We start from the raw sequence: 15,932 nt of genomic DNA on the forward strand, positions 1-15,932 counted from the left end.
AATAACATCTTTAAGAATTATTGCTGGTGACAAGTGAGGAAGTAATAATGTCACTGCTCCAGAACTTTATTTTTTTGTTTTATATCTGTTTTTTTATGTAGGGATTTTTACCCGAATTATATAAAAAAAGGAATTAAAAATGATTAAAAATTTATAAATTTCTAGTATAACATTTTGGGGTTTGAAATTTTAAACTTTTTGGTTCAAGACTCAAATCTGAAAACTGACTCACTCTATTGGCAAAGGATTTATTACTTTTCCTGGAACTACCAACCCATGAGCAGGAGGAGCCGGCCCTGTGGTGTCTGTAGGTGTGATCTCCACTATTTCCCATTATAGGGAAGTGTGCTCTTATCTTTAGAATTGATTCTAGGTTCTTATTTTATTCCTGAGTATATGATTACATGACTGAATTTCTTCTGTTTATATAAACATGCTTTCTTCATTTTGTAGTATTTTATAGACATTTTCTCACATCAGTAAGTTCCTATGAACATAAATTTTAATATCTATGAATATATTAAATAATGTTTCCATCGGAAATTTAGGATGTTTTTTGACACAATAAATGATGCCTTGATGAATATTTTTGTCAACATTTCTGAATATTCTTTCAAAACAAATATCTAAAAGTGGAATTTAAAGTTAAGAAATGCCAGACTTATAAAGCTCCATAAGTTTGCTAAGCTTCTTCTTATAAATGCTATTAATTTTAGTTCATAATGAAATATACCAATGTAGAATTTCAAATGATGGTTCTAAATGTAAACCCATTGTCTCCTGACATTATAAAATCTTTGTCAGTAACTTAGCTATTAGAAATGGAAAAGGGTATGAATGCATGATAAAATAATGTGAAAACTTTTCTTTTGATATCAATGGATAAGAAATATACCAGAAAAACATAAGTTAAACTGTCCAATGTATTGTTCATAATCAGTCAAAAAATTTTAATTATGTAGCATGTCCTAAATATGAGAATGTTTGTATCCTTAGTTACCATGCTGGAGTACAAGCAAATTTCTAAAAGACGCACAAGTCTAAGTGCTTCCAAGTGTAAGAAAAATGTGATACTTGACCCCTGCATTTAAAGCACATTATAGCTCCTAATTCAAGCACCGACAGCTGTCAATATGGAGATTTATATTTCAGTCACCTGTTATTGTTAGAATGCCAAGGTTCAACATGCTGTTGACACTTACTGATTTCATGAATTAGTGTAGGTCACTTTTCTTCATAAGCCATGTCTATAAAAGGAACACAGTGTTGGCATAGTGACAGGGTGGAAACGCAGTATGCCAAGAATTCACCATTGTGGGGAGAGCAGTGCAGTTCCACATGCTTGCTGCATGTGGATGCTGAACACCACCAGCAGTGTCTAGTCCCAGTAGAAACTGTCTTTACGTGTTGAACACACATCAGTCTCATTGCAAATGTGAACTGCTTAACAAATCATTTCATGTTGAAACAATACTATTTGGGATATCCTGTTTTCAAATAAAACACATTATTAACTATAATTGTAACCTACTGCTTAAATACTTGTATTATATTTTATTGGGAAAATCTGCTCTAGAACATAGTGGAAGCTTATTAAGTATATCAGAAATGAAATGAAAGTAAATTGTTTCTTACAGTGTAGAATTGAGGAATTTTCTTCTATGCTAGGGACTTTTGACACTTGGCAGAGATTATTTATCGAGATGTGTTAGAAAAAAAACTAAGTGAGAACTAGGCGTAAAATTTTACTGTTCACCAGAGGAGGGGTGAGAGTTTATAAATAGTGTCTCCTCCCTCCCTCCTTGCCCAATGTGTATCCCTGGTGAGTTATTTTTGTTGGCTACATTAAGAAGCTGACATTTGATTCATTCTCTGTGTGTTCTGCCTTAGTCATTTGAAACAGAATGGACAGCGAGCAAAAGGTCAAAGCTGTTGTTGCTGGTTGCATATATTCAGGGCCACAACTGACAACAGAGCCTTAGGAAAATCATAATATTAAATATGGCAAAATGTTTGGTCAAGATCCGGACTCAACGAAGCCTCCACTTGCACATGATGAACCACTGCAGCAGTAATGTGTTTGTCCGTCTGCTAAAACATGGCTCCAAGGTCATACCTCGAAATGCTGGTACGTGCTTTTCCCTGGGCTGTCATTCCTATGCCTAGATAAGTGGGATTACTTCCAACTACATGCTCACCACTGGTGAGCCAGAGGGAAGCAAAGAATGCATGTGGCATACAGTTTTATTTTTTATAAGAAGAGAATACAGACAGTGAGAAAACGGAAGGAAGAAAATAATGAAGGGTACTGAGGACTGTAAACAAGTCAGTGAGAAGGGAAGTAGGAAGACAAGCTCTCTTGTCCAACAAAATGATAAAGATTACCTTCTTTATTCAAAAGATACAAGAGAAAATCCTGCTGTGCATTCCTGAAGCTTGCTTAGTAGTAAGAGATGGTGCTTATAATAGCGTATAATAAGTAATCAAAACACTTCTCTGCCTCTCGTTATGACAGTTTCCGACTATGAGGCAGACTCTCTTTTTAAACTTCGAATCAGAATTTTATCAAAATAAATTACCAGGCTCTCTTTTGGCCTCTGTAAGCTCACAGACAGAGAAAAACATGCATGTGTACATGAGTTAAATTAAAACTAAAGGAGTAAAATAAAAAATCAACTAAATAACCATCATCAGACTGGTGTTATGCCAATTTTTTTCTCAATAATGATCATGTTTTATGTTATTTCATGATATGAGAAGTTGAAACCGAAATTGAAATAGAAATTTAAAGTCAGATCCTCAGCTACAATCCTGCTGTAATTATATGTTCTTAAGTTTATGCGTGTTTTCAGCAAATGGTTACAGTAAAATTTATTCGGAGGGTTAGTTGGAATTAGTCGTAGCTTACTAAGATTTATAAAATTGCCTTCTTAGTTGAGATTAATTGTATTTTTATGCTGATATGAGTAACATATAATGTGTTCCTGTTCTAAAATCAATAAAGTTATTGCTGTGTTTTGTTTGACGGAGGCATGCATGACTAGGATAGCCTGTAACTCACTGTGTGGCACAAAAGTTTCTGGGAACTCATAATTCTTCTCTAACCTTCTGAGTTCTGTGATTTATAGATACAAGCATTATGTTCATCTTACTTTCAAAAGCACAAATATAAACAATTTTTTGTATATTAATATTCTCAGTAACAAGTTCAGGAATACTGGAATTGCACTTATGGTATATTTTATGAATAGAATTGTTCTAGGTGTAGTATTTTATAAGGCATTTTTAAACTTATGATTGCCAAAAGAATTTCCATATTAAAATATACTAATATGAATCCTTTTAAAAATAACAAAATAGTATAGAAAAATTATATAATGTAGAGAAATAATAATTTGCTACTTAACCACAAAATTATCATTGGAAGTTAGCATTTCTTAATTTTTGGTCATAATATTGATGAAAATAACTTAGAAGCAGATACTTTCTATCATTCTTAAAAGTATATTTGTTAGCCTGCAGAATACAAATGTGATGAAAATTATCCAATTATTTTTAAAAAACACTAACAAAACTATGAGAATGTATGATCCTAACATGACTACTAAATTTATTAGAATTGTTTCCTTGGCATTTGGAAGGTAAAATGCCTGGGGGTGTAGATCAGTGGTAGTCTCGTGCCTTATACACTAGTCTCTAGTTTCAACAACATAGGGGCAAAACAGAAGTTCCTTTTTTTTTGTTGTTTATCTAGAAACATAAGAAGTACATCCACTTCCTGTAGTCATCCTTTACCAGAGTGATATACTTCTCTAGATGACACAAAAGTATTGCCTAACACCCAGAGTTTATACTAGGGCTCCTTCTTTATGTTGTATGTTATAAATCTGGCCAGGTCCATATCAGTACAAAACACTTTCACTGACCTAAAATCCTTTTTGTTACTCTTACTAATTACTTTTTTGTCTCAACCAATGGCAGTCACTTAAAAATCTCCATCTTCTTTTCTAGACTGTAACATTGTAGGAACAACACAGGATGTAGCCTTTTCAGATTCTTCTCTTTTAGTCATAGGCATCTAAGATTTACCCAGGACATCGTTTAACACTAAATTATATAACTTATTTGATATATTTAAAATTTAAAATTTTTATTTTCAAATATTCCTGTAATCTTTTCCCTTCTGTTGTTTATAAAAAATTGTAATTATTTTTTAAGATTGTGATGAATTTTAGATTAAAAGGAGAACTGAATTTTTGAACCATTTAGGCCTCTTATTGAAAAATGTCATCATGGTCACTCACCTATTGATATGCTCAGTTACATTTTAACATTATTCTCATTCAAATTTTGTACATTTTTTATGAACTTCACTGAGTATTGCAAATTAGGGATCTTGAATGAGATTGTCAATTATTATCTCTTTTAATAGTTTTGACTGATATGTCATGATTCACACTGCCTTCTTTAAAATATCAGTCTTGCTTTTGAATACTTTGCTGAACTCTCATGAACTCCTTGTTTATTTTGTTTTGTGTACAGAATCTTACCTTAGGAAATAGAGAAAATATAAGACATACTTCATACTTTCATATTTCTCATTCTGCTAGAGTGAGTCTGATGAACAGTGAGAATTTAACAAGTTTCACACTGGCGAGAAATCTTTTAATGCTTTTTCGTTCTATACCTTCACCATCATACAAAGTCATTTCTGTAGTAGAAATCTCAAGTCCTTGCCTTTTATAATGTAGTAAGGAGACCACTCGTTGGTTCCTGGCTGCTCTCCGCTTGATTGTCCCCACCGCCCAGAACTGAAATAATCACACAGAGACTGTATTAATTAAATCACTACTTGGTCCAATAGCTCTAGCTTCTTATTGACTAACTCTTACATATTAATTACATGACCCATTTCTAGCAATCTGTGTATTGCCATGTGACTGTGACTTACCAGGTTAAGTTCTGTCTTGCTCCAGCCAGGCTACATGGCTTCTCCCTGACTCCTCCCTTCTTTCTCCCATCATTCACTTTAGTTTTCCCCACCTAAGTTTTTCCCTGCTATAGGTTCAAAGCAGTTTTTTATTTCTTAATGGTAATCACAGAATACAGAGGGAAATCCCACATCATTGTAATGTAAAGATTTAATGGAAAGCGGGCCAAAATAAAACCATCACAGTGGTTATAATGATAAACAGATCTACATGGTGAAATGATAGCTGTGAAGTTATGTTGTCACCAGGAAAAATTAACAGATAATCATAATTGACTCTGCTTTAAATAATAAAAGGTAAAATTTTAAGCATAAGAGAAGTCCAGAAGCAACTGGTGAAAAAGGTTTCATTCTATGTCCATTCACAACTTTTCCAGTTGGCAGGTTTTTTACATCAAAACAGGACTTTTGCTGTGATTTTTGTTTTCTCCTTTATTTCCAACATTGTCAAAAGAGTCTTTGTTGGTTAGGTTTATGTCAACTTGATACAAGCTAGAGTCAGTTGGGAAGTAGTACTCTCAGTTTAGTTAATGCCGCCATACAAACGACCTATAGTAAACTCTGTGGCTAGTTAATTTGGTTAATTAATTCTTGATAATGGTTCATGTGGGATGGCCAAGCCTACTATTGGAAGTGAAGCCCTGGACTGATGGTTCTGTATGGTATAAAAAGGAGACTGAACAAGTTCAGAGAAACAACTCAGCAAACAGTATTTCTCTGAGGCATGTATCTTCAGATTCCTACCTTGTTTTCCTACCCTGATGTCTTTCAGTGATAGACTATGACAGAGAGTTGTAAGATGACATAAATCCTTTCCTCACATCAGTAGAAACCTAAGTGAGATATAGGTTGTTTCCAGAGAGTAGACTATTACTCTGATAGACCTGAATATGTGTTGTGCATAGGGGGTGGAAGACTATCTAGAAGGAGTATGGAACTTTGAGCTAGAAAAGCCACAGAAGGCCCTGAGATCAATGGATTATTCGGAAACTTGGAAGATAAGGCTGCAAGCAGTAAAAAAGATGAAGGCCATGCTTATGAAACATCAGAGAGAAGCAAATACTATAAGGAATATTTATGTGATATTTTGAGTTAAGAGTCTATGGTCCTGGTCAGTTGGAGTTGAAGAATTAAAATTCAAAAATTCAAAGCATAGTGAAATCTTTGCTTTGCTAGTACAGGCAACACTGGTTAGATGGGGTAAAGAATGAGTTGTGATAAAGAAGAGATCAGCATCAAGGTAAAATCTTCTAGGAAGTATTTTTAGATTTAGCAAACAGAAATTGGTCTCAATAGGGATCAAGGCTGTATCTTATGATAGGAGCCAAATTTGGTGATATAACTGAGTTTCCCAGGTGGTACTAACTTTGAAGACATTAAGAGGCCATTCATGGGGAGCAGCAGAGGCTTGGCACTGTGAGAAGCAGAAAGAGGCTATTTGTGATGGTCCAACCTCAGCCACAGAACAGATCTCAGGCTTAGAGCTCCTGGAGAGAAATTGAGGTTTTACACCATGTGGCAAGGTCAAAATCCCTGAAGAGAGGTCAGGAGAGGCCACTAGTGAATGCGCAACCTCAATTGTAGGGGAGACTGCAGTGTACTGGTAATATAAATACCATGGGTGACCACTAAAGACAGCAGCAGATGTGGAGTGGAGCTGACCTGAGCCTATTAGACATGCACCTGTGCTGTTTGCGGCAGAGCCAGACAAGTGGAGCAGTCCAGGTCCTTTGGAGACTAGAGGATCATAAGTCACAACCATCTGACACTGAGTTTCGCACTGCTGGAATTTTGTTTTGTTTTGTTTTGACTATAACTGTGTTCTGCCCTTCCTTCTTAGAGTAGGAAAATACTTAACTTGCTCTCCCCAACTACCAGGAGCCAACAAACCTACAGTTAAGTGACTTTGGAGTATTAGGAAGATTTTAAATATTTTGTTGAGACTGAACTTTTAAGGAGACCTTGGACTTTTAAAGACTGCGCTTTTAAAAAGGAAAGTCTATGATTTAATAGTGATGTGTTTGCATGTCAGTTTGACAAAGGGTAAATTGCATTAGTTCTGTGCAAACTTGACACAAACTTGAATCATTTCAGAAGAGAGACTCCATTTAGAAAACACCTCCATAAGACTGACTTACAGGAGCTGGAGAAATCGCTTATTGGTTAAGAGAACTGGCTGTTCTTCCAGAAGACCCTGGTTCAGTTCTCAGTAATCACACTCTTCACCATCTGTAATTTGTTTCAGGGGATCCAAGAACATTTTCAGGCTTCTGTAAGCCGTAGGCATGCATGGGCCACACAGACATACATGTAGACAAAACACCCATATTCGTGAAATATTTTTTTAAGATTGGCGTATAGGTAAGTCTATTGCTTCTTTCTTTTTTTTTTGATTATGATAGATGTGGGAGGGTCTAGCCAATTGTAGGTGATGTCATCCCTGAGCTGAGATTATGAGCTGTAAAATTATGCAGGTTGAACAAGCAATGAGGAATAAGTCAGTAAGTAACACTCCCTCCATGACTTCTTTACTTCCTGCCTTGAGTTCCTGCTCTCACTTCCCATAGTGGTAGAATATGACATCTTAAGAAGTTACTATTACCATTGCTGTACATGCCTTTCTTCTCATAGTTCTTTGTGTCTCCCACCATAAAGTTTTCTCTTTCTGTAATTTTTCAAACATTTGCTTTTTCAGTGAAAAACTACACTAGGTGACATTTGGTGACCTTTCACTGACCATATAGTTCTGATATTTTTCTGTGTTGTGCTGTTGATCAGCACTTCACTATTTTATAAGGTGGATGATATATTGTTAAATAGACAGACCATAATTTTTTATACAGGTATCCACTGAAAAGCATCTGGGAATTTTTTACGTTTTAACAATTATATTAATTTATGTAAACATTTGTCTATGAAAATTTTTGGAGTACTTATTTCAAGGGTTTTTTCTAGAGAATGAACCTATGAAGGGAATTACTGGGTCATATGGTAGATAATTATAGATTTGACTTTTTGAGAAACCACCAAAATATTGTTCATAGTAACTGAACATATTACATTCCTTCTTGCAATGTACGAAGTTAAAATTTCTCCAAATTCTCACAACAACTAAGTATTTTTTTAAAAAATTACTATCTGCAGCACAACTCAATGACAATGGCACTGGGTTTTGATTTTACTGCATATCCTGGCTTTTTGGGATCCTAGTCTGTTTGGATGCGCACCTTCCTAGACATGGATGGAGTGGGCAGGGCCTTGGACTTCCCACAGGGCAGGGCACCCTGACATCTTTTAGAACTGGAGAGGGAGAGGGAGGGGGAAAGTGGGAGGGGGGAAATGCGAGGAGGGGAGGAGGTGGAAATTTTTAATAAATAAATAAATTTTAAAAAATCTAAGGTATTTCCTCAATTGAAACATTAAAGCTAATGTTTATTAAGTGAAAAAAATTACTATCTGAGTAGCCCTGAGGTTCTGTAATATTGTAGCTTTGATTTACAGTTACCTAATGATTTATGATGTTAATATATTTCTTGAGGCTTAGTATTCATTAGAATATGGACTATTTTATTTTCTTAAGATTATAATATGATTATATCATTTCCCCCTCTTATTTTCTCCCTCCAAATTGTCCCACCTTGATCTCTTGATCAAGATCTCTTGATCTCTTCAAAATTCATGGTCACTTTTCTTTGTTGCTATCTCTCTCTCTCTCTCTCTCTCTCTCTCTCTCTCTCTCTCTGTTTCTCTGTCTCTCTTTCTCTCTCTTTCACTGTGTGTGTTTGGGTGTACTTCTACTCAGTCTGTAAAATGTTATTTTAATGGTTCTTTTTTTTAAGCCTAGGTGCTGCTGCTCTTGCCTCATATCAACCAAAAATTATTTGTTGACTTTGTTGACTTTTGAAAGATAAAAGAAAAAAAAAAAACCTCTCTCCTACATGCTTTGATGACAAAGAAATTGTAAACTATTTACCAGTTTGTTTGGTAGTTGGATGCTTTTCTGTCCTAGAGAGAATACTTTTGATTTTTTGCTTAGTTTTCATTGAGAACCTAAGGCTCAATAAGGAGACCCAGTCTCTAAGACAGAATGGAGGTAGCTGCATTTTCCATGTGTTGAGAAGCACATCTTTCTCAATAAAAAAATTGAAAGACATACCCTTGACCAAGAGGTTTGCCTTCTGGTTATACATCTCAAAGAAATAGACTGAAATATGATAGAAATAAACTTTATATGTAAAAGTAGCTTCTGGAGCATTTTTTCTACAACCAGACTAAGAACAACAAATTTTCCATATTTATGAAACTCAAGTTTCCACATGAAAATGTTTAATGATAAATGAAAAGAGCAAATGGTGACTTTGCGAACACAGTGTGGCTACAATAACAGATTAAGTATTCTTCACCCAAAATGTCTTGGTATACAAGTATTTCAGATTTCAGAGTGTTTCTGCAAATTTGGAAATATATTCTTTGAGTTTTCTAACTGAATGTCTTTAAACTGGAAACTTAAGATAAAAATTTCTCTGAAATCCAAAATCTTCTAGGGACTGAAATTTATGAACATTTTTACACTAAACAATTTTGGATGTCAGAGTCTTTCGCATTTTGGGTTCATGAATCAGATGGTATTTAATATCCATGTTATACGACATTCATCCCAAGAAGAACTAATACAAGGATGCCACCAAAGTTCAACTTGGTTAACCAATAAATTTAATGGCATGATTTACAACAATATTGGTCAGGGGTTACTTATAGGAAAATAATTTACTCAAAGACAGCTGCACCATTAAAAGCCCATCCCAATATTGGTAAAAACTGATAAAATCTGGAGAATAGGAGTCTACTGCATGACTTGTAGGTAGCTTGACAGGTTAGAGAATATCTCTTCCAGGTATCCCAGTCAGTCTGATCCTTTTCCAGACAGCTTAACTGGTCCTTCTCTTTCAGTGAACTCGGTTGTTCTGAGAGTTTTCTCAGCAGCTTTACTTGTCTAGGAGCTTCTTTCAACTGTCTTTAGTCATATATAATCTTTGGAAGGAGAGACCTCAGTTTCAGAGACTTTCCGAAGGTTTGGAATTATTTAGTTGCTGAGTCATACTGAGAACCCTTTAGACCAGCAGTTCTCAACTTGTGGGTTGTGACCCCAAGGAGTTGCATATCAGATATTTACATGACCGTTCACAGCAGTGGCAAAATTGCAACTATAAATTAGCAACAGAATAACTTTATGATTGAGAGTCACCACCCTTTGTGGAACTATACTAAAAGGTCACAGCATTACAAAGACTGAGAACGACTGCTTTGGACCATTCTGAGTCTTAAAAGGCTTCTGTCCAAGGTGTAATGTTTTAACTTTGAGAAAATTTCAATTCAAATCCATAAAGATATCGCAAAATTGTAATAAAGACTAAAAAATATGACTCAGAAGTATAATGTGTGATAGAACAGTAGAATCTATAATTTTACTCTAGTGTTCCCTTAAAAATACTATATTGTGCTATAGTATTGATTACTGCAATATTTCACTCATAATTATAATGTGTATCTGAATTATGCCAACATTATTTTTAAAAACCTTCCATAGTTGGAGGTCACAGACGAGGGTCAAAATCTTAAAGATACTTGCAACTTTTGATCACTGTTATTTTGGGTTTATCTTGTTGAGCCAAGAAATTATAGAATAAGGTCTCTTAGTAAACCAATTTTGTATAAAGTGAACATTCCACAGAACAGTTGCATGTATACCTTGAACTCTATATGTTTCTATATCCATTTTTTGTGAAATAAGAATATCTGAAATGTAAAATTTATAAAATAATGTTTCTTTCCAGGTGCTCCACTGCCTAAAGTGGATGTTTCTGAGTCCTTGATTGCCAACTCAGAAGAGAATGGAACTCAGTGGGCAGATCCTCTGAGTGAAGAGGAAGACAGAGTAGATGGAGACCCCTTGACCATCTCTGAACTAGCAAAGAATGCCAGGCTGTTCCATACGCCAGTGGATGATGATGAAATTGACGTGCTCTTCGACTGTACATCTAGGCTCAAGTTAGAAAGAGAAGACACAGATTCCTTTGAGGAACCGGAAGCAGATGAAAATGCCTTTTTGATGGCTGAAGAGGAGGAGCTGAAGGAAACTCATGAGGCTATGTCATGGAGTTACTACATCCTGACCGGCCGTATATGGGTCAACCCTATAGTGAAGTGTTGCACCAGGCTCCTTGTGGTGGGCCTGGGACTGCTGCTGTTTGTATTCCCCCTGATCCTCCTCCTTTTGGAGTCAGGTATTGATCTCTCTTTCTTATGCAAAAACCAGAATTTGAGCAGTTTCACTGTGGATACTACTGTCCCCTGAAAGAGTGGTGTCTGGGAATACCAACATCTTTAGATACTTGTTAGGAGTCCCTGATAAGAATAAAGGTTGTATTCGATATTAATATTATTTATTTTCAGCAGATTCCATGCTCCAAATGGTCATGCGTTTCAAACCTTTAAGTTGACTTTCTGTACTGCTGTATCTTTAATATCAGTTTAAATCAAAAAAGGTTATTTTGTTTATATGTCAGAAAGGTAGCCATTAAGAAACCAAAGAGATATATTTTTATTGTAGTATAGACATTCTTCTTATCCTACATCAGAACAAGTTAACTTTTTCTGTTCCTTTGTCATCATTAGCATGATGAAATCTAATGTTAACAATTAGAGTTTAGTCAAAGTCTAAGGAAATAATTTTCATTATAATCCTTAGAGAAAACAACATTCTCTAAAAAATGTTTATACAGCTCAATTTACACTGGGTATTTCTTTCAGTTTTTGAAAAGTGGTCTTATATTAAAAGAATTTTGATAAACATTTTTGTTTTTTTTTGTGAAAGAGGTCCCATTGAATAATTTAAGTATATATATTGTAAAACTAGTACACAAAGATATATATTTTTTATATTATGGTACCAATTTTATAAAATATATGTTTGACTAAACAATTCTATACTTTGTAACTATCTGTATATGATATAGAAAATTTGCAGAAACAAATTGTAAGCTGTCCAAACAGATGCTAGAATTGGAGATCCAGACAGAAAACATTCATTTGGCATGTGAGGCCACCTTTTAACATTTAGACATGATAATCTAACGGTTTAATTTGTGTTTTGTCCATGGACTTAGCCTGGATAAACAAAACACTTTGAAATTAAAGTGAAATTTGAAAAGGAAGAAATACAACAGATATACGAGGTAATTACTTGTTGTTCAGTAATTGGAGTGAAGGAAGATGGACTGGACAGTTGAAAAGCACCAAAGAAGAACTCTGATGACACTTGTGGACAGATGGCCTCTGATGTATGATAGTGTTATAAGACATTTAGTAATGTAAGGAGCTGCTCTTCTGCTTTTCATGTCCATAATGGCCTATATCAGTGATTCGAAGTGACAGCAGAAAAACTTCAAAGTAAAATATTTTTGATCCTTCGCAACATCATTGTGATTTTGTGAAAAAAAAAAAGCTCTCAAAACTGTGTATGCATGTTAGTGTGTTGGTGGATGTGTGTGTGTGTGTTTGTATCCATGAATGTATATATTTGCATATATGTCAGTGTTTGTGTATCTGTATGTGTATATGTCTTTAAGTGTATGTGTTTGGATATATTTCAGTGTGTACATGTATGTGTGTGTATTTACGTCTGTACATATGTGTATCTATTTGTTTGTGTGACTGTATGTATATCCATGCATTTCTATATGTGTATTTGTGTGTACACATATGTATGCATGTGGGCTTGAACAAATGTATATATGTGTGTCTTTGTGTATCTCTTTATAAATGTGTGTGTACATGCGGGTATGTAAACCCCTATGTGTATATCTTGTGTCTGGTGGTTATGTGTATATGTCCTTAAATTTCTCTGTGTATATGTGTATTTGTTTGTGTATGTGTATTTATGTATGTGAGTATGTGTGTATGTCTCTGTGGGTGGGTTAGTCAAAGACAGAACAGGATATAGTGGGGGAAAGAAAAACAATAGAAATCTTGATTTTCATGATGGGCAATATATGCCTATCTTTGCTGGGTGTAACATCTTATCTTATTCATAATTGGTCATCTATCGGAAAGAGTGTAAGATGACAAGCAAATTCAGCTTAGGTAAAGAAGATGAGTGAGGGAAGAAATCTTGTAGTACCTTTCTTGTGTCATTAGATTCATAAAAGAAAGGGCTTTGTATTTTCTGTTAAGAGTGCTTACCACCACTGTCAGAGAAAAGAAAGAAAATGGTATGAGTTTAAAGCAGAGAATGTAGGATTTCCAACCTATATTAAAACATTCAATCGCCTTCAGTTATAAAAATATATAATATTTCCCTAAGTCTAATTAAATTTCAACACTACCACCAACTGATTTCACAGTGAGCCTTCTAATTTGCCTAGTTCAGTACTGGGTAATTTGTCAGCTCAGGAGCCTTTGAGTTGGGGAATGCACTTGATATCACATCTGTAGAGTTTTCTTCTCAAAGGTATTTAGTGATTAATACTCACAGAGAAATGCTTTTACCTTTGGTTGAACCTGTGAAAATTTCACTTTGGAAGTTTGCAAGTAGAAAATTTTTCTAGGGACATTTTAATGTTTTCATTTTTCTCTCATATGATGGAGAAATTTTGTTGTCATAAACATAGGGGTTCTCTAGTAGTCTACTCAAAATTGTTCCTTTTCTAATTACTTCTTAGTTTTTTAACATTTTATCCTTGGTAAGTTATTTAGCCTTCACATTTCAAAAATCTGTTAAAATTAATATATTTAAATTCTGGAAGTCATATATTTCTCATTTTAACAACAATCTGAAAACCATTTTCAAAACTATCTGTTGTTAAGTAATAACAGAATAGATCATGATGACTTTATGCAAAAGGTTTCAGATGTATCATTGATACCATAAATATATTTCATTTATATATAATCAGAATCTTCAAAATATATCCATTATAGTATTATAAGACAGTGATCACTTGCCTGAATCAAAAAGGAGAAAACAATTGCTCCAGAAAATGGTCAGTATATGATATAATGAGACGGGTGGTCAGTGTAGAACATAATAAAACTCAGAGTTTAGGTTGTGAAAGAATAAATAGATTAGGCTTCACATAGTGGATATAGAGGCATTTAGGTATTAATACATGTATGTGTATATAGAGACAGACTGTACATAACTTTCACATAAATTATTTATGCTTGTTTGCTGTTCCTTTCTCTCTTAAATATTATGGTGGAAAAATTGTAGCCTCAAAGATTTAAAACTTCCACAAAAATCACATACGTATATTTGTAGATTTGAACACACGCACACACATGCACACTCATACACATAATGAAATAGGACATCTATAACACAACCTGTATTTAGTGATGCTACAAACTATATAATGAGAATGATAAAGGTAAAATATTATATATTTTCATCTTAGCTTGAACAACATGTAAAATGTGATATATTTGCAGTATATTTTGTAGTTTGACATTCAATGTCACTCAGTTATAAAAGATATGAAAGCCATATAGCTGTGATGGAACTGTATCTTAGTAAAGTGTAAGTTGCATTTCTATGTCAACATACAGTTGTTCAATATGTTAACATGATAACACAATCCCTCATAAATACTGTGGGATAAGGAAAAATTTTCAGTACTTCACCTATATTTAAAATAAAGCTGTAGAGTCAATCTATTGGAAACTGTAGGAAGATGCATGATAGGATCAGGAAACAAGTTCACCTCTGGGGATGAAGCCTGAAAAGAATCACAGGTAATGGAGGAGATTTACATTCTTGTGAAGCTACCGAGGTGTAACCAAGAACATGAGTATTGAATGCATATTTTGATATAAAAAGCTATGATCAAATGAATGCTAACAAGAAATCTAGAGACAGAAAATCCTAATAAGCAGACTAGTAGTGCAATTATTTCATAGTGCCAGGAATTACTACCAGAAAAAAAAAACAAAAAAACACTTCTAGGCCAAACAGAGTCTTCCTCTGTCTGTAAAAAGTCAGACTCTTAACTTTCTCATCCTTTCCAAGAGACTTACCTTTCTATCTGCTGAGTCAAATAGGGGGAGGCTCTCCACAACATTGACAATAAAGAGCAAGCACTCAGAGATGCTTTCGCCTCTGGAGTGTTTCCTAAGATTATTGTAGTTGGTGGGACTTGAGCATTTTTGGGCAAATTTTCTCTGCTTTGGGAAGATAGTTGCTGAAGGTTTCTGATCGTTTATCTTTTTGCTTCTTCTCTCTTGTCCTGCCATTCTTGGACCTGCTTTTGGACTTCTAGTCTCTATGCCATAAAGGGAATCAGCAGAACCTGCACATGATGGACCCATCCAAGATTTGTTTTCCACATTCCAGATTCAGTAGCTGACTGGGTAGATAAGTTCACGAGTGAGCCCAGAGGAGCTCAGCAGTCATCACCTCCGAGAAGAAGAAAGAAACATCACTTGGGCCTCAAGATTCAACTGTATTCACCCATCCGTTAGTAAAGCTGATTTAAACCCTCTTTCAGACATGTGTTACATTGTGTCTTTTATATACTAGAGAATGAAATTGTGCCATTTTGATGGGTAATATTTAGGTCTTCTAACTTCCAATTTCACAACAAGAAAGTGATAGAGAAATTTATCTTTGCTGAAATTTGTGTATCAAAGGTTGTTTGTCACACACAGGGTCCTCACAGCCTTCACCAATGAGAGAAGGAGCTAGGAATCAGTTCACAATCAATAGAGGGTTAGTTGTAACCATACAACCCTAAATTGCACCTTTGGATACTAAAAAAATCTCTTTGGAAGAGGCACCAAGGCTACTTTTATGGTTACAAAGGAATATTTTTGATAGAATTAAGGGATATTTTCTGTGGTTACTATGTATAAAAACGTATCTTTTAAGTTCCAGCACATTCTCCAT

The 15,932-nt window shown here is 34.7% G+C and overlaps 1 protein-coding gene across 2 annotated transcripts; it reads left to right on the forward strand.

The window, feature by feature from the left end:
* The first annotated feature begins 1,833 nt into the window (after window positions 1-1,833).
* Window positions 1,834-15,533, forward strand: LOC148122791 (FERM domain-containing protein 3-like). 2 transcript variants are annotated; one of them, XM_087904927.1, is made up of 3 exons: window positions 1,834-2,128; window positions 10,825-11,274; window positions 15,307-15,533. In XM_087904927.1, exons 1-3 carry the CDS (start codon window positions 2,002-2,004, stop codon window positions 15,318-15,320), a joined length of 591 nt encoding a protein of 196 aa, XP_087761053.1. In that variant the 5' UTR covers window positions 1,834-2,001; the 3' UTR covers window positions 15,321-15,533. The 2 variants fall into 2 exon arrangements, with proteins under 2 accessions (XP_087761053.1, XP_087761052.1); XM_087904926.1 differs by lacking the exon at window positions 15,307-15,533 and having other exon boundaries at window positions 10,825-12,464.
* Window positions 15,534-15,932: the final 399 nt, after the last annotated feature.

This window comes from Myodes glareolus, chromosome 3 (assembly GCF_982192425.1).
Source record: "Myodes glareolus chromosome 3, mMyoGla1.1, whole genome shotgun sequence".
NCBI classification, from domain to species: Eukaryota; Metazoa; Chordata; class Mammalia; order Rodentia; family Cricetidae; genus Myodes; species Myodes glareolus.